Here is a 24,436-nt window from a genome sequence, read left to right as displayed (position 1 = left end):
CCCTGGAACCTCCATTTATACTCTTGTCCTAGACCCTGAAAATGTTAGGAATAGCCCTTATTGAAAAGTCGAAATGAAGTCTAGTAAGCCATATTAAAAGTGTTATAAATAGAAGGTAAAATACAGGTTTGAGAAATACATTAAGGAGATAAAGGAAATAATATTTGGTGATTACAAGTGAGAGGTTAAGATAATGAGAGGGGCCTGGAATGACAGATATTATACAGCAGCGACTGATTCTAGGCTAGTATGTACTAGCCATCAACTAAAATTATTGTTGAAAAGAAAATACTGGCAGAAAGATAGGAAAACAGGTGTTTCTGACACTGAGGCTTTCTTCAGAGGTGAACAAGTGTCACCTCTGATTGATGTATGACCAAGGAAAAGTTCTGAATATGCCCATTGTTCCTTCCTTCTTTGGATCCACACCTCCATATCCACATCCATACAGGGACACCAATGCTGCCTCATGTGTTGATAAAGGCCCAGACTGCATACTTGAGATATGCTGTGTGCTCAGGCAAGGTCAAAAACCTCATTGCTTAAGAGTTTATACTTTCCACTTGAAGTTTTTAATGGAAAGTCTACACTAGGAGAAGTAGGGCTTTAATAGGGATAGTTGAAGACATGGGGTTGCTGAATGAAAAGGACTCTTTCCCACAGAATAGAGATGTAAGTGATTGCAGAGTTGCAGAGTCAGGTAAGACAGTCAGAGCGGAAAATATGGACATCAGGGTTTTTACCACAGAGTTGAAGATGTTAGACAGAGAGCAAGATCTGGACTAGCTATAGGCAAATACAAAGAGAAACGGGGTTTGCAGCACAAAAGCTCTTCTGTGCTGGAACACATGCTTGGTGTACACATTTCTGTGAAATTCATGACAGCAGTTGCTTGTAAATATGTTGGCCTCAACTGGGAGACTGCTTGTCCAGACTTTGTGATAAGCTGTTGACTCTGTCAGCAAAAAAGATACGGTCTAGCTCCTGCTCGGAGAAGACAATGGCAACCCACTCCAGTACTCTTGCCTGGAAAATCCCATGGACGGAGGAGCCTGGTAGGCTGCAGTCCATGGGGTCGCTAAGAGTCAGACATGACTGAGTGACTTCCGTTTCAATTTTCACTTTCATGCATTGGAGAAGGAAATGGCAACCCACTCCAGCGTTCTTGCCTGGAGAATCCCAGGGACGGGGGAGCCTGGTGGGCTTCCGTCTATGGGGTCGCACAGAGTCGGACACGACTGAAGAGACTTAGCAGCAGTAATAGCAGCTCCTGCTTGCTTTCCATCTTTGCTTTAGTATCATTTACAGAATGCCTAACTGAATGATGGAAATAGGAAAGGTGATGGCAGGTAGTAAGGATGGATACTTGAAAATAATAATGAAAAAGAGGAAGAAATAGTAGATATAGGAGGTGGGGTCCAAGGGGGGTGTGGCAAGAGCAAACTCCTGGTTGGCAAGGCCTCATTTGTCTTCTTATCAGTTGACCCCACACTTTCCCTACCAAAGAGTGTGATGCTTGTTAAATTACACTACATCTACTCAAGTTTCCTGCTCTTAATAACACCAAAACTTGAAATGAGCAATAATTTCAATGAGGATGAGAGAGATAAAACCTACTTTTTAAAACACTGCACGTATCTACTCCTCTGTTTTCAGGAGACATATGTCTCTAATGCACATACATCTAACTTGATATACCCTTTTAGGAAATTAATCTCTGTGCCCTCTTCCCTCTTGAGAAGATAGAATTTTCAAGTGCAGATATTTCTTCATTACTATGAATGTTTCTTTCTCTAAAGATAAAAGTATATCACGGTTTAAAACATTTCAACATAATTAGCTCAGTTAACAATCCTTAAAGGAGTCTAGTGTAAGTAACACTAGGTCTTAGAAGAATGACGGGTTTGAAATCAAGAGGTCTGGGTTAAGTGCCTACTTTGGCCACTTATTTTGGCATATAGGGTCAAGTCATAGAGACCTTCTAATGAATAGTATTTTAACCACCAAAAATTAAAAATTATGAAGGAGGGGGAAAAAAATTCCAAATCTATTTTATTTGACTGTTAGAAGGAATGATAAGATAATAAATGACCAAGCACAATATAAACCTTAGTTAATTTTTAATCCTTTATCCTCATGGTTAATAAATTAAGAAGCATTACTAATAGAGTTATATAAACTAGGCAAAACATTCACACATTGGAAGGTGAGGGTACTACAAATATATACTGAGGGTGATTTTAAAGACCAAAAACAATTTATCATTGATTATTCAGTCCCACAGTAGAGTGCTTAGAATTTTTCAGTCTTACCTTGACATTTTGGAAATTCTTCAGCCCACCCAACAGTATTTCCCATAGCAGCACAGAAAGCAGAAGCTGCACCAACTAATTTGTACCTAAAATAATGAGGGAAGAAAAAAACATTAAGTTCCATTCACACATATTTGACTTCCCTTAACTCTTTCAGAATAGCACCTTACAATATTTATTACACCAGTAGATAGAGACAAAACAACAGTTGATACAGGCTCATTTGGCACTTTAAAGGAAAAGAAAAACTTATATCTAAAAGGGTGACATCAAAGATAAAAAAGTGTAAGATAAGCAAAATATTTTTTATTTGGGTAAGGCATATGTTGAATACAGATGCTTAAATCTTTTCTATTTCTGAGTTCTCAAAGATCAATATAGATTCCATAGAATAACAGAATGTACTTATATTTAAAGCATTCAAAGTATCCCCAGATTTGTTATTAATGATCCAAATATCTGTGTTTAGTACAGGAGACAAATGATACTGGTAGCTTTATAAAGAACACGGACACACACACACAGAATAAAATATCATAGTTCAATTTACAGATATTAAATGAGAAAATGAATATAAAATTTTTAGCAGCCCTTGAAACACTGATAATCCTCAATGACAATACCCCTTTCCCATATATAGAGAACTTACAAAAGATCTTAGGTCAGAAGGATATTTTTACACTAAGAATGATTGTTTTTAACCCTTGATATTTTATAACAGAGTATTTGCATACAAAGAAAACAAACAAATGCAAACTCATTATTTAGGTAAAGACTGGTTTCAACACTGAAAGATTTAATTTCTCCAAGGATCATCAACTTATCACAAGTTTTTTCCTCTACAAGTCACAGTTAAAATTTTATAATGAAATCTAACAATTGAGAGAATTGTGGTGGTATTATAAGAAATATTCCTTTTTTGCCCCATTTTACTAATTTTAACTGCAATGAGTTCATCATTGAGCAGAAGGGTAGTTTTATTGCTCGTAAACACTGGTCACAAATCGAAAAGTTTCCATCTTAAATCCTAATTTGTTTTCCCAGTTGTTAAATATAGTGTTTCATATGCTCAAACTTACCCTGTGTTACATGAAAAATAGATCTCCGCACCAAACAGTATGTCAGTTGTTATATTGACATGACCATTTTCTATTTCTCCAGGCTTAGGACATGATCTTTCTAGGAAAGAATATAAGTTGATTTTTTTCATTAAATTATCAGGCACATCTATGCAAATTCACCATCTGAACCATTGCTATTACTTATCCAACTATTTAAATTGTACCTTCATTTGATCAGTTTCAGGAAAGCAACGTATTAGTCCATGGGGTCACAAAGAGTCAAACACGACTGAGCGACTTTCACTTTCTTCACAATATACACTTAAGTCATTTTGCGCTATGTTAAGTCGCTTCAGTCACATCCAACTCCGTGCGGCCCTGTGGACTGTAGCCTGCCAGGCTCCTCAGTCCATGGGATTCTCCAGGGAAGAATACTGGAGTGGGCCATTTCCTTCTCCAGGGGACCTTCCTGACCCAGGGATCAAACTCCTGTCTCTTAAGTCTCCTGCATTGGCAGGAGAGTTCTTTACCAATATTCCATTTTTGGGCACCCCACTCCAGTACTCTTGCCTGGAAAATCCCATAGACGGAGGAGCCTGGCAAGCTGCAGTCCATGGCGTTGCTGAGTTGGACACGACTGAGCAATTTCACTTTCACTTTTTGCTTTCATGCACATGGAGAAGGAAATGGCAACCCATTCTAGTGTTCTTGCTTGGAGAATACCAGGGATGGGGGAGCCTGGTGGGCTCCCATCTATGGGGTCGTGCAGAGTCAGACATGACTGACGTGACTCAGCAGCAGCAGCAAACTAGGTTTAATCTTAAAGGTTTTCACAGTGGTCATGTATGCTTGTGAGTGTTGGACTATAAAGAAAGCTGAGCGCCAAAGAATTGATGCTTTTGAACTGTGGTGTTGGAGAAGACTCTTGAGAGTCCCTTGGACTACAAGGAGATCCAACCAGTCAGTCCTAAAGGAGATCAGTCTAGGGTGTTCATTGGAAGGACTAATGTTGAAGCTGAAACTACAATATTTGGCCACCTGATGCGAAGAGCTGACACATTTGAAAAGACCCTGGTGCTGGGAAAGATTGAGGGCAGGAGAAGGGGATGGCAGAGGATAAGATGGTTGGATGGCATCATCGACTCAATGGACATGGGTTTGGGTGGACTCCGGCAGTTGGTGATGGACAGGGAGACCTGGCGAGCTGTGGTTCATAGGGTCACAAAGAGTTGGACACGACTGAGTGACTGAACTGAACTGAAACCTTAAATGTGAAATCAGGGAGCAAAGTAATATTTCTAGCTCACAAGTAATTAGTTTGCCTAATTTAAAACAAATTGGTCGACCTATACATAGAAAACTATAAAACACTGATGAAAGAAATCAAAGAGGACACAAACAGATGGAGAAACATACCGTGTTCATGGATTGGAAGAATTAATATTGTCAAAATGGCTATTCTACCCAAAGCAGTCTATAGATTCAATGCAATCCCTATCAAGCTACCAACGGTATTTTTCACAGAACTAGACCAAAGAATTTCACAATTTGTATGGAAATACAAAAAACCTCGAATAGCCAAAGTAATCTTGAGAAAGAAGAATGGAGCTGGAGGAATCAACCTGCCTGACTTCAGACTCTACTACAAAGCCACAGTCATCAAGACAGTATGGTACTGGCACAAAGACAGAAATATAGATCAATGGAACAGAATAGAAAGCCCAGAGATAAATCCATGAACCTATGGACACCTTATCTTTGACAAAGGAGGCAAGGATATACAATGGAAAAAAGACAACCTCTTTAACAAGTGGTGCTGGGAAAACTGGTCAACCACTTGTAAAAGAATGAAACTAGAACACTTTCTAACACCATGCACAAAAATAAACTCAAAATGGATTAAAGATCTAAATGTAAGACCAGAAACTATAAAACTCCTAGAGGAGAACATAGGCAAAACACTCTCCGACATAAATCACAGCAAGATCCTCTATGACCCACCTCCCAGAATATTGGAAATAAAAGCAAAAATAAACAAATGCGACCTAATGAAACTTAAAAGCTTTTGCACTACAAAGGAAACTATAAGTAAGGTGAAAAGACAGCCCTCAGATTGGGAGAAAATAATAGCAAATGAAGCAACAGACAAAGGATTAATCTCAAAAATATACAAGCAACTCCTGCAGCTCAATTCCAGAAAAATAAATGACCCAATCAAAAAATGGGGCAAAGAACTAAACAGACATTTCTCCAAAGAAGACATACAGATGGCTAACAAACACATGAAAAGATGCTCAACATCACTCATTATTAGAGAAATGCAAATCAAAACCACAATGAGGTACCATTACACGCCAGTCAGGATGGCTGCTATCCAAAAGTCTACAAGCAATAAATGCTGGAGAGGGTGTGGAGAAAAGGGAACCCTCTTACACTGTTGGTGGGAATGCAAACTAGTACAGCCGCTATGGAAAACAGTGTGGAGATTCCTTAAAAAACTGGAAAAAGAACTGCCATATGACCCAGCAATCCCACTTCTGGGCATACACACTGAGGAAACCAGATCTGAAAGAGACACGTGCACCCCAATGTTCATCGCAGCACTGTTTATAATAGCCAGGACATGGAAGCAACCTAGATGCCCATCAGCAGATGAATGGATAAGGAAGCTGTGGTACATATACACCATGGAATATTACTCAGCCATTAAAAAGAATTCATTTGAATCAGTTCTAATGAGATGGATGAAGCTGGAGCTCATTATACAGAGTGAAGTAAGCCAGAAAGATAAAGAACATTACAGCATACTGACACATGTATATGGAATTTAGAAAGGTGATAACGATAACCCTATATGCAGAACAGAAAAAGAGACACAGAAATACAGAACAGACTTTTGAACTTTGTGGGAGAATGTGAGGGTGGGATATTTCAAAAGAACAGCATGTATACTATCTATGGTGAAACAGATCACCAGCCCAGGTGGGATGCACGAGACAAGTGCTCCGGCCTGGTGCACTGGGAAGACCCAGAGGAATCGGGTGGAGAGGGAGGTGGGAGGGGGGATCGGGATTGGGAATACATGTAACTCCATGGCTGATTCATATCAATGTATGACAAAACCCACTGGAAAAAAAAAATAATAATAATAATAATAAAAAAATAAAACAAATTGGTCCTAATGGTTCATTTAAGAATTGTTCTAAATAATAATATGTACACATAGACTTCCTCTATGAGTGAAGGAGGAAACATTTTTTCCCCAAACACCATATGACTAAGATTACTCTTTAAAGCTGTACTCACTTTTACAAAATCCCTCAGGTTTGGACCACATAAAATTCTGAAGACAAGTTATGTTTCCTGAGAGAGAAGGGTCCCTTATGTATCCTGGACGGCACTCATATTCCACAGTGGAACCTTCTGGGAAATAATTCTGTTGGGTATAAGACTTTTTGAGAGATGCAAAACGTAGTCTGGTTGGAAAGTCACAGCTCCCTGAAAGTATTAACAAAAGCAACAACAACAAAAAATGAGTATCACTTGATGTTACAATCTCTGTCTAATTATCTGGTCCTTAGATCACTTTTTCTCATATTTCTTTGTACATTTAGTATTCATATTAATGTCACTATGGCATTGATAGTGTATCAGCATATTCACATGTAAATTTTCATTCCCCCAGTTACTAGAGCCCTGTGAAGTAGATTTGGTACACTAAAGTCACTCTATCCACAACTCAGAAAATGTAACTTATTTAAGTTGCCTGGCATCATTCTGGCATTGACTCTATTAATGCCAATTCCCTTACCCTGTCCCATGTATCATAGGGATAGGTAAGAACCAGCATTTCCAGATCCCTGGGCTAGTGTCCTGGACAACAATAATAGTTAACAATAACAGCTAACATTTATTGAGTACTTGTAAATGTTTTACACATATAAACTCATTTAATCCTCAAGACAACCTATGGAGGCAAGGATCAGATGAGCCAATGGAGCACAGGAAGTATTTAAAAACTGAAACCATCCAGACAAATGCGAATTTATAGTGGCATCATATAGTGTAAGGGGCATTAGATCTATAGTCAACAGACTCGCAGGCTCTTCTGCATAAGGAGCTCCTGATCCCAAGGAAGTTGTTTAACTGGGGGCTGCTTTCTCAACTGTAAAATGTGAATAAGTCCTTAACATCCTCAGGGAGTTGTTTGAAGAATTAGACGAAGTACTCTATGCAGAATAGTTATAAACACTAAAACATGATACATGTGCAAAGACATGTACTTCAACCTCCTGCCTTGGATCATGGATAAATAAAAACAAAAAGTTAAAGCTGATTTCACACCTGATTTCAAAAAGTACTTGTGGCAGTTTCTATGCACACTGTAGCTTCTATTGCTCCAAGTTGTTCAAATGCAGGAATTACATTTTATCTTTACTTGTACATGTCAAGGCTAAACTAGGGAAATGCCTATAAAGATAGATTTTGAAATGAAAATTGAGAATTTTTAAAAATATCACCACAGAGTTGTACTGGGCAAGTCCTACAGAGGACTCTGTTATGTGTCTCAAGGTAACTGCCAAACATAGTTATCGGTAATTTACTCCCTAAACAGTACCTATTGTTTATTTTTCGCTATTAATCAGTTCAAGAGTTACAGTGTTAGGGGAAAAAAAAAAAAACAAAAAACCTGTTAATGAAGAGCAGGACCTATTTCAGGAAGTAATGCCATCAATTAGGTAGATTGTGAATTGCCAACAGGTATACCCAGGTGATTAATAATGCTAGAACACTATCAATTACCAGTCATTCCAAAGAGGGATAAAATTAAACTTAAGAAACATTCCATTCCCATAACTTTTCTAAAATGAAGTGAAGAACTTACGATTACAAAATTCAGCAAGCTCTGACCATTTATTATTTTGACAGACCACTGAGTCTGCCTTGCCAGGAACTTTTACAAAGCCTTTGTTACATTTGTAGTCTACTTTCTGTCCCTCAGCAAAACTTGTACGACTTCCCAAAGTTGCTTGGGCATTAGGTACATCTGGGGGAAGGCCGCAGTCACCTAGGAAGGAATAAACAAAACTGAAGGAAATACCACTTTTCAATTCACAGCAACATTCTTTTCCCAAGACAAATAAGGGAGGCAGCAAAGGCCTTTGATGCCTGCATAATATTTCCATCCAGTGCTGAGCTGACATATCAAGAACTTGCCAGGCTTCCTGTCTGCCAATTCAAAACTAAAAGAAATTCCTGCCCCTCATTATCATATACATACAGAGAGAGCTCTAGACTTTCACAGAGATGCTGTTTCGAGGCCCACGATACAGACAGATGCCCCCTTGGAACGTTATACCTGGAGGAGACGACGCGCAAACTTGTAGTGCCAAGTCTGTGCTCGGCTGGACCCTGTGGTGGGCAGCGATCTGGCCTCCCAGCCTTAAGGAGATGCTGAGGATTCACTCTCTTCAACCTCTGCCTGTCTTTTTGGATTCTCGACGTTTGCCGCCTCTCCCCTCCATGGCTCCCTCCTAAAACCCTGCCAGATGGGGCCCAGCATAGTAAACCTAGTGGCAGGTGAGCAGCGAAGAGCCCTTTCCGTCGCCAGGGATCGTGCCAGTAGGAGGGCTGGCCCTTACAGGTGGAGGGCTCCGGGAACGATTAGAGATGCCCACACGGCTCGCTCGCCGCGCTCCGCGGAACCCTCGGCTGTCGCGCCGACGACCTCCACCCCTTCCACCCTGCCCGAAGGCTGAACCGCAGGGGTGGGCTTGCGCCCCGGACCGCCACTCACCCGACGCAGCCGGAGGACGCAGGAGTAGCAGCAGCAGCTGCGGGCCCAGCCCGCCCAGCAGGCTCAGCAGCACGCGGGCGCGCGGGCGCGCGGGGCTCATTGCGCGCGGGGACGGGGACCGGGCGCGGGCCTCTGCGGTGAAGACACAGCGGGCTGGAAACGGGAGCTGAAGTCTGGGCAGCGCTCTGAAGTTGAGCAACAAGTTAGATTAGCGCCCTGGGCGGGGCCGGGGCTGTGAATCACCAAAGGACTGCGAACCAGATGAGTGGGCGAGGGCTTTTCTCACCCCAGGTGCTGGGCGGGGTAAGGGCGGGAGCCCCATCTTCACGGGCCCATGGGATCCGAAAAAGAGGAAAAAGAGGGGCCCGGGGCAGGGAAAGCAGCTCGCCGGGGCCGGACGCTGGGACACTTGCTTTCTCTTTGCTAGGGTGGGGCCTGCTATGAGCCGCCGAGTGGAAATGTAAATATCTGCTTTCTTACGTAAACAAAATAATAGGGGGAAAGGAGGCCAGAGGACTGGTTAAGCGGCACAGGCGTTCCTGGCCCGGAATCTGGATTAGTTTAAGTGGAAATGAAGCGCCTTTGAGTGCTGCAAAGCTAGGCGGTAGGTGCGGCGGGCTTGGAGGTTGCCCCTGGAGCTGAGAAACGGGACGCACCCAGCGACCTGGCGTCTTCACCTTGGAGGTCTGTCACATGGCAACAAGAAGATGGGAGGGAAGAACCACCGCGTGCTGTCTCCTTGAACATTCTGTAATCTGAAAACAGCAAATGGGAAACCAGCCAAGAAAGCAGGTCGAGAAACAGCAGGGAGTGAACAGTGTTCTTAGCGTGTTTGCATGAGAATCGCTTTCATCGCTAGGGGTATTCCTTATAAACCAAGGACACCTCTTGGATTCTACTTAGGGACTGCTGTCGTGTGACTCCAAGTAGAAAGTCACCGTCCTGTGCTGTAGACGTGTGTAGGCTGGGAGAAAATTGTAAAAACAAAAACGGAGCGCTAGAAAGCTAAATAGGAAGAGGGTAGATTTTAAGAGGAAGCTTTGTTAGAAAAACCTTAAGTATATGCCAGGGGTTTGCCAGGGTGGCCACACCTTAGAATGACATGGGGATGTTTTTAAAATCCAAATGTACAAGCTACACCTGAAGTTAAATTAGAATCTCTGGAGATGGGACCCGCAGGACATCAAGATTGTTTAGAGCGGTCCACGTAATTCTACTCTGCAGCCAGTTTGAGAACCACAGAGCTAGGACTGCTGGTCAGGGGACTGTTCCTGCCGAAAACACCAAAGGACATTGATGAGAGGCCAGTTATTCATCCTCACCGGGACCAACTCAGAACGTGTTTCCCTTCAATACCGTAACTGAGCTGGTTAGCAGAGTCCTAGCCTGGGTTTCCTATCCCCCCAGACACTTTACCTGATTACATGGAATCCCCAACTTGAAATTATGCCTTGGTCTGCGGACCAGCTGTGGAATCCATACCTCTTATCCTTTCCTAAATGCTTTCTGGTCACTCTTTATTGGTTAGTGTGAGCTTAATAGGAGGAAAACAACAGTTTCTACAACAGTATTTTCTCTGACTCATGCTTACTGTACTGAACGGAACTGTGTGTTACCCAGTGCTAGAACTATTCCAGGAAGGGAAGTCCTATAGGTTTTCATTGAAGCCAATTGGTATTAAAACACCTTAGAGTTTAGAAGGGGAGGGGAGTGCTTTTAAAACCATCTAATGTGGTCCTCATCCTTGATATCACAATGCCTTATTTTTAAGTCCATATTTGGCATAAAATCACAAAGTGTATAAGGGCTCAGAGTGTTTTAGAAGTTATACCAGATCTTCATTTATTTTTCCAGAGAGCCTCCCTTGACTTTAACTGCCACTCCCTTTTGCTACACCATCATAGGCAGATAGTGTACACCCCTGCTTGAGCTCATAGAAGTGGTGTGAAAGGCAAGGTGGTATAAAAAATAGTTGAAGATCAAGGCCAGTTATGGAGTTGCTAGGAGACTTATCTATGAGGCCTGTTAGAACAGTTTATTAAGTGAATTTAATAACTTTTTATTCAAAGAAAACATTGAAGTCTGCAAATGTAGAAAAAAAGATGTCTATCACCCAGCTTAACCACACTAAATGCTCTAAGCATTTACCTTCCAAACTACTTAGTTAATAATTCATCTTTTTTTAAAGGAACTTTTAGGAGAAGTAACTGAGTAGACTCTAGTAATCCTTTCAGTAACAGCACTCCCCAAATTACAACATTTCCTCAGAATGTTGAAAAAAGAAAAAAAAAAAGATTTCCACTTATTCAACTTAGAAAAAAGTTCTATGATAAAAATCTATGCATGATTAAGAAAAATTAGATATTCTAATTTGTAATTTACTGAAGATTATTTTGGCTTCAATTTGTTGTGTTCCAATATAGACATTACACAGTTTTGCCATGACAACTTCTTAAAGTGGAGATAACTGTCCACATCTTAGAGATGAGGAAGCAAGCTGAGAAGGTAAGCAATTTACCCAAATCTGTGCAGCTCGTAAGTGACCAGGCCAGAATCTAAATCCAGTTTGTCTTATTCCCAAACCTCTACTTACCTACCCTACTCTACCACACTACATTCTTTTTGTTGGAGTTAAGCAGCAAAATTTTCTTCTATGTGGAGGACTCTGAGTTAGGCAATTTGGGGAGATGATTTGAGACCAGCTACATCTGATGACATCTGTGGTCCTGAGCTTTCATACTTGATCCATAAAAAAACATCTGTGTATTCTCCGGGACTCAGGTACCCATTGATCAAGAAATATTTGGGACAAGAATAGTCTCTACAGAGCTTTGGAATTCCAAAGCACTGTTTATATAATTAGGTTGAAAAACATTTAACAAAATAGAAAATAGCTCTACGATTTTCACAGAGGTTAGAAAACATGGCTTCCACCACTGTCCCAGGCACCATCCAATGACTACATCAAAGGTTTTTAATACACTGAGGGCCACTTAGTACTCAGAAGCACATTAAGAAAGTGGCGATATTTGTGTTTCAGAATCTGTAACCTAAGAGAGAGGTTTTATGATAAGTGCCATGAGCATACCACAGTCAATGTGCTATGAGGGTTCAGAAAAGACAAAAAGGAATATGGCTGTTGGGGCAGAGGAGGCTGACATCCTAGTGATTCAACTAAATATGACAAATGAATATCAGTGTAATAGGGAAAATATGAAAATAGATAAGAATGGTATGAGCAGAGATTTGGGGTCAGGAAAAGCACAGTTTATTCCAAGAGGAGTAAGGAGTTTTGTTTAGGGAGAACTTGTAGAACTGAATTGGAGCAATAAAAGGTTGAAACATAGACTGGCAATAGATTTGAGGGAACCTTAAATGCAAGGCTTTTCTGCATTTAGTGCTATTCTGAAACACTGGAGGACAGTTGAAGATTTTAAGCAGGAAGTTGAGGTGAAGTTCACAGTTGTGTGTAGGATGTTGCAATGGGGGTGACTGAGCAAAGACTCGATTTATTATAGCTCACTGTGCAATGGCCGAGCCACTTAAGATTGGAGAACGGAAATGTCTTTAATTTTAAATTAATAAATATATGTTAAGGAAACAATCTTGCTACTCTAAAAATCCCTTGACACAATTTTTACAGCCATTTGAGTTTTTATGATTGTTCTTACCAAATATGTTTCAATGGAAGAACTTATAATTTGGTGACTCAGAGATAAGGAAACAAGGGGGAAAAAGTGTTAAAGCTGACTCAGCACTTTGGTATTTGAGCCTAGAGGTCCTATTTGAAAGAATTGTTTCAAAGTTAAGAGGTAGTTTAGGGAAGAAATAAAAATTTGGAAAAAAAAAATTTGGCTGTGCACTTGTTGAATGTAAAATGCCTTGGCAGGGTGTCCACGTGGAGGTCTATAGATGAAAACGTAGATGAGGTTGAGCTGGAGCTTGGATGATATGGCTGAAGGCGTGGTAACCAAGGGGGAGAATGTAAACAGAAACTCAGAGGTCTGAGGCCTGAGCCTTGCCCCATCACTCCCTCGCCTCCGCAATACAGTACAAATGATAAAGGGGAAGGAGGGAACAGCCGAAGGAAAAGAAGTGCCATTTCCTGGAAGCCTAGAGACACAAAGCCTTAAGCCAGATATTATCACTCTAGCTGTCAGGGAGGCGGTTGGTGTTTATGGAGGTTAAGTGCCTCCAGATCACTGGGCAGTGAAGGGCGGAGCTGGGGCTTAGGACCCTAACCCCTCTGTTGCACTGCTTAGCACATCCCCTCTGCAAAACGCTCTGCTCACAAAGTCAGACCCAGTACCAAAGGACCACCACCTTTCAGGATCTTTCAGTTCCTCAATTCTAAATCAGTCTATTTCGTATTTGCATTCATAACTCAGCCTAGAATTATCCCCAGTCAATCTTAGAGTGGCCAATGAAAAACAAAACTTTTTCCTGAGATATTTTGTCACACAGTTGCAAACCAGGGCAGCCGTGCTGCACAGAATAAGTGTATTCCTAAAAATTAATGAAAGCTGAAGAGAAGACCCCTCCTTCTTTTAAGGGGAGTTTACTCTTCAGGATTTCACTGATCAAGGTATCAGTGTACTATATCAAACTTAGCTTTTTTTTTTTTTTTCCCACTAGGGGCCGGTTTGGCAGTACCCCATAACAGTGACTTAATACCATGTGATATTTGCACTTGGCATGGTGGCATCCTGCCCTGCCTCCGGCTTCCTTGTCTGTGAGGAAAGGCTCAGAGGCCGAACGGAAGCATGATGCTTGACTCACATGAGCAAATGTTTCTAGCCAAGCCCTGATTTTGTGAGACGACAGTGAATTTTTGCCGAAGTGGAGGTGGTGGCAGGAACCAGAAACCTGTGTGGGGTATGTGCGTGTGTGTGTATGTATGTATCTGTGTGTTTGAGTCTGTGTCTATATGCATGTGTGTGTGTATTAATGTGTGTGTGACTGTGCTTCTGAAGGTATGTGAATGTGTGAGTATGTGCAGGTATGCATGTGTATGTATGTTCACGTGTGTGTGAGTATATGTGTATTTGTGTATATGTGTGAGTGTGTGATGGGAAGCAACATAGCACAAAGACTGAGGGGGCAGTCTGGGAGTCATATTGTCTTAATTTTATTGCTCCCTTACTTTCTATGCAGCATGGTATCCAACCACTGTAGCACAAATCACTTATTTTAACTCAGATGTGATAATGTTGCCTACCTCATAGGGTTTTTGTGAAAGATAAATGAAGTGATGTATGTAAGACACTTGGTACTTTGTGTGACTCATAGTAAATACTCAATGAATATTACCAACAATTGATGACAATGACAGGCATGAACGAGCATTTCATATACCAGGACATGCCCACTTTTCGTGTATTTAAAAAAATATATCGTGACAGAGAATCTGAAACCTCTGTAACAGGAGTATCAAGGAGATGCTAATAGTGTTGAGATCATTCCATTATCCGCCTTATTCCTTCCCCACCCAGTAGAATTTCACCATTGGCAAAATTAGTCATTTACAAAGATTCAGATTTATTTAACATTGTCTCCCTCCCTACTTCCCCTATAATCCCATCTGCATTCTGTTTGCCTTGATTTATGACCTTGAAAATTAAAAAGCAAAATTACAATCTGAGCTCAGTATAATTGCAGAAGGGTGAGGAGAGAAAAAAGATATTTGTACTTAAGGATCACATAGCATGTGCTACTCTTAGTTTGAGGACAAACTCACTGCTTAGACATCATGGCAATGCCACAAGCAAACAATTACTACGTCTATTTTCATATAACACAGATGCTCAGAGGAAAAAATGGTTGGATCAAGAGATACATATAGCAAAGCCAAGATTTGAATCCAGGTCTCAGTTGCTTTAAAATTGTGATCCTTCCACTACACGTTACTTTATATTTGTTGGTACATATTTAAAGATAACTGTTCCTTGATATTTCTCAGAAGGATTCATTAGTGGGTAAATATTTTCTTACCACTTCGCTTTTCATTGTCAAATAAAAGCCAATTACCTAAAGATGAGCATTTCCCTGGAATAAATTGCACTTTTTCATGTAAAGCCAAACAGTCTGCTATAAAGAAGGCAATTCAAACGAGGCTTGACTGCAATCACTGGTGAAAATGCTCTTTCCTCGAGGTCTCCATTTTTCACCACCTCCTCTAAGACTTCTGTAGTATCCTTTCTTCTCCCTCCTACATACTAATCCTTGTGATTCAAAGCGCTTTGCCTCTCCTCGCTGGTTCTTTTTTAGTAGAATTCTGCCACATTTGGGGCTCACTGAAGGATAACTCTAAATTGCAAGAAGGTTTGAACTTCTTTATGGCAATTACAAGGTCTAATTTATCATTTTGTCTTTTATTCCCTAGTGCAATTTCATGCACAGAGTAAGTACTGACTAAATGGTTGTTATATTTACCAGTCTATCTTCCTTATGACCCTGGAATTTATTAACTTGTTTAATAAACACGGCAGATATACTATGGTAAGAACTGAAAGCATTCTTTCAACTTTGGCCATTTCTCTCTCATAGTCCGTAATTTAGATAAATCTTCCATGACCTCTGTATATGATTAGAACCTCAATAGGTAGAAAGAGAGTAAAGAATTTTCCAGGATAAAAGACTTATATAGGACGATTTTGAGTTTATTTGACACATATATGAAAGTGAGCTTCTCTTAATTTTCAGCCCCTCTCTCTCTACTTCAAATCTGCATAATCAAAGAATAGTATCATTATTCATTCAGATCTAGCTAACTTCCCATCTCTTGCTTCTATTACTTGAAGACATTTTATGGAAAAAATATATTCAAATGGCCAAAATAAGCATGGGGAGAAAAGTTCCACATCATTATTCATCAAGGAAATGAAAATCAAAAGCAGTAGTTTACTACTAAGCACTCCATTGGAGAGACTAAAGTTTTAAAACACCTTTTATTAGTGAGGATAAGAACACCTGGAATTCTTGTACATTGCTAGTGAGAATGTAACATAGTACAACCACTTTGGGAAACACTTTGGTCGCTTCTTAAAAAGTTAAATGGATACCTTCTATGTTAGTCGTTCAGTTGTGTCTGACTCTTTGCGACCCCATGACCTAGCAATTCCAATTCTAAGTATTGACCCAGGGAAAAGAAAAACATATCAACAAAAGACTTGCATATAAATGCTCCTAGAAGCTTTATTCATCATAGCCACACATGGAAACAGTTCAAATGTCCATCAACATCTGAATGGATTTAAAAAATCGTAGTGCATGCATACATTGGTACTTCCATATGTACTCAGTATTAAAAAGAAACAGATTAGTGATACCATCGGAGAAGGCAATGGCAACCCACTCCAGTAGTCTTGCCTGGAAAATCCCATGGACGGAGGAGCCTGGTAGGCTGCCGTCTGTGGGGTCGCACAGAGTCAGACACGACTGAGCGACTTCACTTTCACTTTTCACTTTCATGCACTGGAGAAGGAAATGGCAACCCACTCCAGTGTTCTTGCCTGGAGAATCCCATGGACAGAGGAGCCTGGTGGGCTGCTGTCTGTGGGGTTGCACAGAGTTGGACACGACTGAAACGACTTAGCAGCAGCAGTAGCAGCAGTGATACCATCAACAGTATGAATGAATCTGAAAAACACGCTCGGCCAAGAGTACCTAGTCACATAAGAGTACATACTATATGATTTCATTTGTGTGAGATTCTAGAACAAGCAAAATATTTACTGTGATAAAAATATAATTAGTGGCCATCTAAAGTGGGCACGCCAAAGAGGTAGGAGGACTGATTGCAAAAGGGCAACAGGGAAATCCCGAGGGCAACAAAAAAGCTTTGTATGACATCCATTGGGGTGGTGGTTATGTGTGCATGCATTTGTCAAAATTCATCAAACTGAATACTGTAAATGATTCCATTTGGCTTGTGTAAATCGCACCCCCATAAAGTTGATAAAAAATGAGATCAGTTTTCAGCTCTGGAGTTAGTGGGCTTCAGCAACAAAGAACCAAGTAAGTCATTATATCAAGAACAGCACAGTCAAATGTGTTGTTGTTTAGTCCCAAAGGGTGTCTGGCTCTTTTGTGTCTCCATGCACTGTAGCCCACCAGGCTCTTCCATCCATGGGATTCTCCAGGCAACAACACTGGAGTGGGTTGCCATTTTCTTCTCCAGGGGATCTTCCCTACCCAGGGATCAAATCTGAGTCACCCACATTGCAGGCTGGTTCTTTACTGCTGAGCCACCAAGGAAGTCCTACAATCAAAAGTATCTTTCTCCTTTTTGCTCCCTCATCTAGTAGATCAGATTTAATTAAGTAGTGTTAACCTTACTTGTGCTATAATTTCAGCCTGTGCAGTAGTCTTAGCCTATAAGGAACAATAGTAGTGACCTTTGCTGACTTCCAAAAAACTGTGTTTTATATACCTGAGAAAACTGACCACGTGACAAAAACTTGTAAGCATGTTGGATAAACCTTTTGATTTGGATAGTATAACCCTGGTTGTTTACTATAGGCTGAGAGGCACATGGTCAAATCAGAGGGCTCATTCTTACCAGTACACCCATGGGAACTTCCAAGTGTGACTTCCCATTAAATGAAAACCTAGGAGGTTCCATCATCCATACAATTTTGACCCCCTTATTCTCCCTGCTCCATCTGAGGAGCTAGTAATGTTTTCTCAGAGCTAGTGAGGAGGATTTCTGGCTGTCCTCCAATGACCTATCCTATAAGTTCCCACTGAATCTTGTGCTAGCATGATATGGAGGAAAGATGTGACGACTGCTGTAATTCAGATGCTCTGGGGTGTTCATCACCGATACCTCAGTCAGTCTTCCATCCACACCTTGACATAAGTGTTATGATCCTCCCCTAAGTGAATTTCAAGGATTACCTAACTAGTGCAAAGTTATACAAAAGTAATGATCAGATTTTGCACTTGATCCATCAAGCACACTAAAGACTTTGCACGTGATCCATCACACCACTCACACATCACAATATACAGTCTTGCAAAATGAAACAACATCTGCAGATACCAGAGTGCTGTATATTTGGTCTGTTCACTCTAAGCACGCTGTTTTCACTCTTAAGTATCAGTGGGTTATGAACTGGCTCAGATATCACTTTTCCATAAACTTTTCCATATCACTTTCCATAAACATTTCCATGAATTCAGGGTTTTTAAGCAGCAATAGGATGAATTAGGGGATAATTGCACCCATACTTAAGAATGTACTATGCCCTTCTTCCCTGTTAACTTAACAAATACATATCAGTTCAGTTCAGGCGCTCAGTCATGTCTGACTCCTTTCAACCCCATGCAGTGCAGCACGCCAGGCTTCCCTGTCCATCACCAACTCCCAGAGCTTTCCCAAACTCATGTCCATCGAGTCGGTGATGCCATCCAATCATCTCATCCTCTGTCATGTCCTTCTCCTCCTGCCTCCAGTCTTTCCCAGCATCAGTCTTTTCCAGTGAGTCAGTTCTTCACATCAGGTGGCCAAAGTATTGGAGTGTCAGCTTTAGCATCAGTCCTTCCAATGAATATTCAGGACTGATTTCCTTCAGGATGGACTGGTTGGATCTCCATGCAGACCAAGAGGCCCTGAAATACATATAAATAAATGTAAATGCAATGTAAAAGCACACGAATGTAGACCTAACTAGAATGTGCTTCTGCAGTTAATTATCAGACCCTAGCTGTGCCTCCTTGGATGTTTTCTACATGCTATTTCCCATGTGTCGTTATCAGCTGTCCTTCAGGGGCAGCAGTGTGGTTAAAACAAACGGTCATTCTGTTGTCTCACCGAGGTTTTCCAGTTTAACTGTTTCATCCCCGACTAAATAGAAATTATGTTTAAACTGGCTGCTCTTCTCATACTCTCCTGTTTTTCCCAAAAAGCTTTATCTGGAATACTAGTCTATGGACACAGTTCACAATTCAGAAAAGACTAAGTAAAAGGATACTACACTTATGTAAAAATAAATTTTTTTAGAAAGTGTTTAAATATCCAACTATATTTGGTTAAATATATTTTAGTATGTATACCTACATTACTGAATGTTACATAATGATTAAGAATTATATATACAAATAAATTTGCAGCAGAATATGGAGTTTTTTATTACAATGTTATTCAAGCAAGATAAAAATGATAAGTTCTGTATATAATAGCATCATCAATTTGACTATTTATCAACATGAAAAAAAGTTATACATAAAAGAAAAAAGTAACCCAAAATGTCATCTAAGTATGTACCTGTGGAGTAAGCTTACTGATTTTTCTTCTTTCTGTTTTTATTTTCTCTACTAAACATACATTACTATTAATTCTAGAAATCTTTCTCTTATTTTAAAAGAAATCCTATCATCTGATTCAGTATCATAATTGCTCAGTATTTGATTGGATCACTCTTGGTTGTAACTTGTTTGAATCCAGTGGTTTGAATTCATTCTACTTGAACTTCTTGCAATTTAATTCCATTTTAATCACATCAGTTCCATCCTTTCTAATTTGAAAAACTTTCTCCTTGGTAGAGAAGACAAAATCCAACATTTTTTGGCAAGTCAAATTCTTCCCATCCAGAATGCAGCCCTTTATTTGCACTCTCAATAACCACTGTCTGATCTCAAAAACTCTCATCCGGACTGTCACAATAAACCCTTCCCTGTTTTTACCACCTCCTCTTCATTAATTATGGGTACCATGTCCAGATTAAAGTATCATCTGCTCAACAATGACCTCCCATTTGCAGAGGATCAAGTCCAGTCTTCTTAGCCTGACACCAGCCACTTTGTAACTTGACATTAGGTCCTCCCTGCCTTGTTCTCACCGGTCTCATGTGTGAATGAACTAAATTTGCAATGCCCTGGTGAAACCTCCTTCCTTGCTGACCTCTGGCATCCAGTTCCTACCTCCACATTCTGACTCTCTCAACGAATGCCTTCCCTGCCCAGGTTGGTCCAAGAAAAGTCTTCCTTGACCATCAGCCGAAAGGGTTCTCCATCTCTTCTGAATCCTACGGTAATACACTTATTTTCCCAAAAGTATGCTTGCATGCATTTGCGACACCTCTTCCAGCATTTTGTTGAACTCTTTTAGATCTTATAAGGTTGTTTAGTTCTGTTTGTTCTTTTCCTCAATGAGGTTATAAAGCAGTGTGACACAGTGGGTAACAGTGCTGGCTCTCAAGCCTTCTGCTTGGGTTTGAGTCCTGACCCCATCTCTTACAAGTCCCATGACCTGGATAAGTTACTTAATTTTACTGGGCCTCGTCTATAAAATGGAGATAATAATAGTATCTATCTCGTAGAATTAAGTGAGATAATTTAAAGTACTTGGAACAATGCTTGGTATACATTTTACACCAATTAAATATTAGCTGTCATGGCTGTTAGTATAGTGTAAGGAGTATATTTCATATTTCTTATCATCCGCAATTCTTAGTAGAAAACGTTTTACTAGGGAATGAAGAGTAAAAATGTTTATGTATTTGCTGACTTTTTTGATAATGAGACAACCTTTATATTACCAACTAGTAAACCTTAGGAATTTATTAATAATCTATATGTATCAACAGTATATTATATACTATATTCATATTATTACATAGTCACAATAAATCTTCTCTCCTACATTGCTTCATACGTGACTTTTTATTCAAATTTTAGGTTATGAGCGTGTATGAAAAATCCAAACAGTACTTCTTAAGGATATGAAACAGTAGTTACCCGACCCATTATCTCTCTAAAAGGTAGCAATTTTCAGCATCTTTAACATATCTTCTGGTATATACCTCTGTACTCCATTCTTCATGTCTTACTATTTCTTTATCAATTTTAGACCTTATCTGTTGACTTCCTATAATGGAATATTAGAATTTAACTCTCTTACACCCCAACCTCCCATGCTTCTTCTCTGTCTCCCTCAGCCTCTTGATATAGTTATATAACAATCTTTACTTGAATTAATCTTCAATATTTATATATTATTACTATAACATTAATAGATTGGTATACAGTGCATTATTAATTTTTTGCATTAATTTTTAAAATATTTCTTTCCAGTGATAATTGTCTCATGCTACTGTTCGCTCATTTTTCCTACGTACCTTTCACTAACTGCACAGTACCGTAAAATTCCCCTGGAGAAGGAAATGGAAACCCATTCCAGTATTCTTGCCTGGAAAATCCCATAGACAGAGGAGCCTGGTGGTCTTCAGTTCATGGGGTTACAAAGAGTCAGACACGACTGAGCAACTGAGTATAAAATTCCCTAAAATATGGTCAGACATTAAATAAAACTATGAGTTCCACTTTTTCTTCCTCTTAGAGTACAAACTTTTGTAGTCCTTCGTTATTTTCTACCCATCTGTACTTCTGTCATCTTGAGACTTCCTTTTGCCAGAAGGGAGAATTAACTTTGTCTCTTATGTTATTACTGTAATTGGATTTCCTTCTTCCTGAACCTGTGTCTTCTTGTCTTGTGTTTCTCCTCATTTTGCCAGCTTCCTCAAATGGGGAACAAGGAGGAGGGGATAGGACGTAGTTTTATTCTTAATTTTTTAATGTTTGAGAAGATCTTGGTTTTACCTACAAACTTGACAGAAAGCTTGTCTACATTTTTTAAATCTAAATTGAAATTTCTTTCCCTTAGAATTTTGAAAGGCATCTCTATTTTCAGGATTACTGACTTTTCAGAATTTAGATATCATTCTGATTCCAATCTCTTTATGTTTGGTCCAGTTTTATTCACTATAAAGCTATACTTTCTTTTATTTGAGCTTGGATCTCCAAAATTTTATCTCAATATGCCTCATATTATACTTTTTCATTCACTCTGCTGGACAAGTCAACCTAGAAACTCATGTCCTCCAGTTTTGGGAAGTATTCTCATATTATTATTTTGATAACTTTTTTTTCTGTATTCTCTTTCTTGAACTTCCATTGGTTAGATCATTAGTCCTGAGATTCCCGTTAGTTCTCTAAACTTTTTATCGTTTATCTTATCGTCTTTTTGTCGTAGTTTCTTAAAGATGTCCTTAGTTTTATCATTCAGTTCTTCTATTGAACTTGTATTATTGCTATGACTTTTCAATTACCATCATCTCTTAATTATTCTCTGAATATTCTTTTGCTTTTATCAACATCCTTTTCTAATTTCATTGATATATTAATTATGTAAACTTTCTTTTGGTTTGGTGATGGGTAACTATTCTGCTATTTGCATTGTCTGCATGTGTCTTCTGAGTTCCATTGTTTTCTGTCTTTTGTATTTTTTCTGTCTGTTTTTTTAAGTTTTGGCCTCTGTTTCTCATGCTGGAGTCTTTTCTCAACTCTCTTATAACTTGTAGTTTTTATTTAATATTGAAGCACAAGGCTCCAAAAAGTTGGTACAATTTTCTGTGTGTGTGTGTGTGTTGTCCTGGTTGATTTTCTGGATGGCTTGACTGTAGGGTTATTGCGTATAGGAAGTAGCTCCGTATGTTATTGTCTGAAAATAATTTCTTGCAGGTCCATTTGTTTCTCTGGAAAGAAATCCTCCAAAGCCTTGCCTGGATGGAACAGAGAGGCATAAGCCTGGCTACTAACATCCTGGGATCTTAATATTTGCCTTTCCTACTCCTCTTCTTTCACTTTGTAGTATCTTAAAGTAGAAAATTACTGTGAGTTAATTTTTCCCTTGAATACCCACTTCCTACTGAAAAGATAAGTCACCTGTATACTCTGGGTATAAGAAGGGTCCATGGGGTCTATATAATTCATATATATTTGGAACATACTGTCTACTTTCAGTCCAAGCACTCACTCCCGTGAGTTCAGAGGTTCCTGGAGCCTCCAGTTCTCAGCTTTTCTAAGGTTCTTCATAAACATACTGGCTTCTCCCTCAGAAGGCAGTAGGCTCCTACTCTCAGCTAAATCAGTTACTATTGGGACACCTGTGTGCCTCTGCTCGCCCATTGTGATTCGTTTGGGTTTTTCTAACTTTTAAAAAATTCCTTTCTTGTCACTTTAGTGGCATTTTGAGAAAGAGTAAAACTAAACATGAATATTCATTTTTCATCATTATAAACCAGAAGTCATTGTGTATATTTTTATTGTTGTTTAGTCACTGAGTCGTGCCTGACTGTTTGCAACTCCATGGACTGCAGCACACCAGGCATCACTGAGTCAGTGATGTCATCCAGGCATCTCATCCTCTGTCATCCCTTTCTTCTCCTGCCTTCAATTGTTCCCAGCAGCAGGGTCTTTTCTCATGAATTGGCTCTACGCATAAAGTGGCCAAAGTATTGGATCTTCAACTTCAGCCATCAGTCCTTCCAATGAATATTCAGGATTGATTTCCTTTAGGATTGACTGGTTAGATCTCCTTGAAAACCAAGGGACTCTCAAGAGTCTTCTCCAACACCACAGTTCAAAAGCATCAATTCTTCAATGATCACCTTTATTTATAGTCCAACTCTCATATCCATACATGTCTACTGGAAAAACTATAGCTTTAACTAGATGGCCCTTTGTCAGCAAAGTAATGTCTCTACTTTTTAATATGCTGTCTAGGTTGCTCATAGCTTTCCTTCAAAAGAGCAAGCATCTTTTAATTTCATGATTGCGGTCACCATCTATTGTGATTTTGGAGACCAAGAAATTAAAGTCTGTCACTATTTCCTTTTTTCTCCCAATCTATTTACCATGAAGTGATGGGACCAGATGCCATGATTTTGAAATTAAGTTGAGCTTGAAGCCAACTTTTTCATTCTCCTCTTTCACCTTCATCAAGAGGCTCTTTAGTTTCTCTTCACTTTCTGCCATAAGGGTGGTGTCCTCTGCATATCTGAGGTTATTGATATTTCTCCAAGCAATCTTGATTCCAGCTTGTGCTTCTTCCAGCCCAGCATTTCTCATGATGTACTCTGCATATAAGTTAAATAAGCTGGGTGACAATATACAGTCTTGACATGTTCCTTTCCCAATTTGGAACCAGTCTGTTCCATGTCCAGTTCTAACTATTGCTTCTTGATCTGCATACAGATTTCTCAGGAGGCAGGTCAGGTGGTCTGGTATTCCCATATCTTTAAGAATTTTCCTCAGTGTGCTGTGATCCACACAGTCGAAGGCTTTAGCATAGTCAGTGAAGCAGATGTTTTTATGGAATTCTTTTGTTTTTTTTTCCTATGACCCAACAGATTTGGGCAATTTGATTTATGGTTCCTCTGCCTTTTCTAAATCCAGCTTGAACATCTGGAAGTTCTTGATTCATG

General features: G+C 39.8%; 1 protein-coding gene across 11 annotated transcripts in view; it reads right to left on the bottom strand.

Moving 5' to 3' along the window:
* The window catches only part of CD55 (CD55 molecule (Cromer blood group)), a 31,886-nt gene extending 21,222 nt beyond the window's left edge, over nucleotides 1-10,664 (bottom strand). For 2 of the 11 annotated variants that reach the window (XM_061159987.1, XM_061159985.1), the window contains exons 1-5: nucleotides 9,171-9,568; nucleotides 8,259-8,441; nucleotides 6,680-6,871; nucleotides 3,392-3,491; nucleotides 2,313-2,398 (exon numbers count right to left, since the gene is read on the bottom strand). In XM_061159987.1, coding sequence (XP_061015970.1) covers nucleotides 2,313-2,398; nucleotides 3,392-3,491; nucleotides 6,680-6,871; nucleotides 8,259-8,441; nucleotides 9,171-9,270 — 661 coding nt within the window. In that variant the 5' untranslated portion in view covers nucleotides 9,271-9,568. Of the gene's footprint in view, nucleotides 1-2,312; nucleotides 2,399-3,391; nucleotides 3,492-6,679; nucleotides 6,872-8,258; nucleotides 8,442-9,170; nucleotides 9,571-10,586 lie in introns of those variants that run through there. The other 9 variants (XM_061159990.1, XR_009695739.1, XR_009695738.1 and 6 more) reach the window with 9 other exon arrangements.
* Between the last annotated feature and the right edge of the window lie 13,772 nt (nucleotides 10,665-24,436).

Source organism: Dama dama, chromosome 14 (assembly GCF_033118175.1).
Source record: "Dama dama isolate Ldn47 chromosome 14, ASM3311817v1, whole genome shotgun sequence".
Classification (NCBI taxonomy): Eukaryota; Metazoa; Chordata; class Mammalia; order Artiodactyla; family Cervidae; genus Dama; species Dama dama.
Note: the sequence above shows the minus strand (reverse complement) of the source record. Positions and strands in the feature narration are given on the sequence as shown.